Source organism: Dichomitus squalens (genome assembly GCF_000275845.1).
Source record: "Dichomitus squalens LYAD-421 SS1 unplaced genomic scaffold DICSQscaffold_1, whole genome shotgun sequence".
NCBI lineage: Eukaryota > Fungi > Basidiomycota > Agaricomycetes > Polyporales > Polyporaceae > Dichomitus > Dichomitus squalens.
This window is the reverse complement of record NW_006766883.1, coordinates 145-1975: the sequence shown is the minus strand read 5'-3', so window position 1 is coordinate 1975 and position 1831 is coordinate 145. Positions and strand designations below refer to the sequence as shown.

The 1831-nt window shown below is 49.7% G+C and overlaps 1 protein-coding gene across 1 annotated transcript; it reads left to right on the top strand.

The window, feature by feature from the left end:
* Positions 1 to 547: 547 nt before the first annotated feature.
* Positions 548 to 1264, top strand: DICSQDRAFT_45784 (uncharacterized protein; the record flags this gene model as incomplete). Its single annotated transcript, XM_007359725.1, has 4 exons — positions 548 to 767; positions 828 to 900; positions 959 to 1144; positions 1198 to 1264. Coding segments are annotated over 4 exons (546 nt in total), but the record flags the coding sequence as incomplete, so codon positions are not given.
* Between the last annotated feature and the right edge of the window lie 567 nt (positions 1265 to 1831).

The following is a 1831-nucleotide window of genomic DNA, read 5'->3' as shown; positions in this document are numbered from 1 at the left end:
CCCTGACGACTATGTTCCTAGCCCCGGTCCTCTCCCTCAATATCTCCCCTTTCGTCTATATGACCGGACCCTGAGTCCGACCCTGACCGTTTCCCTTTTTGGTTACATTACTTTACCCTGACCCAGACCCCGACCCTTGTTGCACCCCTTTCCCTTTTCGGTTATATTGCCCGACCCTGACCTAGACTCAGGACCCTGTCCCGTCTCTATCCCTTTTCGGTTATATCACAGGACCCTGACCTAGGTCTTGTACTATACTGGGCCCAGCCTCGACCAGACGCGTTTCTTTACAGTCTCCTCATACCTCCCCACTTTGGTTGGTTACCTTTCCCTTCCTAATACGGTCGGTACCCCATAGTATATAAGGAGGCCTGTAGTCGGTAGAGGCTCCCCACTTCTGTTCTCCTCTTCGTTACCTCCTGTATCCCTATATCCCTCAATCTAGGGACTTGTGCGATACTCTCTCCCCCGTGTGCTACACCGCGTACTTGGATAAGTCCGCGTGATAAGTCTGGATAGACTTGTGTTAGTACTTCAGTGTAACATACGTGTCACACTAACATCCCATGGTACTTGGCATGAGGTCAGTGTCGACGGCCACAAGAAGCTCAGTGACAAGGCGTTGCAAATGGGCATTGTTGGATTCCACATCTACGGCGGCCGAGATAAGTGGTCCGGCAAGGTCCTACTGCTTCTCGTGCTTCCAAACTCGCGGTTTGCAGAGGCAATTGGCCATGTCTATCTCGACTTTGTCATAGAGCATGAAAGTACGTGCTCCATCTTCTACTACCTAAAGTTCCCTAAACACTAATTTGGTTTATTATAAGTGATACCCATCCAGGTGACCTTTGACGGTGGCAGCGAGACTGCAGATATGAAGGCGATCCAGACAGCGTTACGGTATGTTGATTGAGGCCCTCAACTAATAGGTAATAAATAGCTAACGTGCTCTCTGAAGGAATACCTTTGCACCGGACCTTGACCCTAGCGAGTGGCCTCCATTCATGCCAATTCCGAGTACCCGTAACATCACCATTGAGAACCTGTGGTCCCGCTGGTTCACTCACTCGGGCGCAAACCTCCAGAAGGTCTTGATGGAAGGCAAGACTAATGGCCTGTTCAATCCTGGTGACAATGTTGATATGTGAGTCTCGTTTTTCACGTTGACTACTTCACATCCTAACACTTGGAATCTAGCAACTTGTTCCAGTGGCTTTGGTCCCAGGTCACACAGCAACAACTCGACGCTTTCAAGGCATACTAGAATTCTCATTGTTGAACCCGGGGGGCGAAGGCCTCTCCCACGGGTGGCAACGACAGCGGATAGCCTGCAACTCACCTAGAAGGGTTGGTTGATTGTAAGAGGCTTGTAAGAGCGATGAGAGGAGACGTTCGAGTGAACTGAACTGTAGATTGGGGGTACAGAGGTCCCCTATATATACTACTGTACATCTGTGGCTACATAGTACTATACAGTACCTTCCCAGGATGCACAGTCGCACAGAGAAGCAGTGCGTACACAGCGAAGCTGTGTGTGTACCACATGAGTAGTACAGCCTCGGTTATTGCAGTAACCGGCTGTGCCGTTTCATATCTTGTGACGGCTGTATTAGGCAAGCTGTGTAAACCAGCGCCTGTTCAACACTCCCCCTCGCTAAGTATCCGAATGGTTACGCAAGCGTAGCAGGCGCTTTAAGCAGCTCTGAACTTTGGGAAGCGGAGACCAAGTTGTGAGCGAAATTTCAAGAACTTCACTACACCAAGGTTCTTGGTAAAGATGTCCGCAGGATTGTCGTTTCCGTCTATATAGAAGACATCAACGATTCCTTTA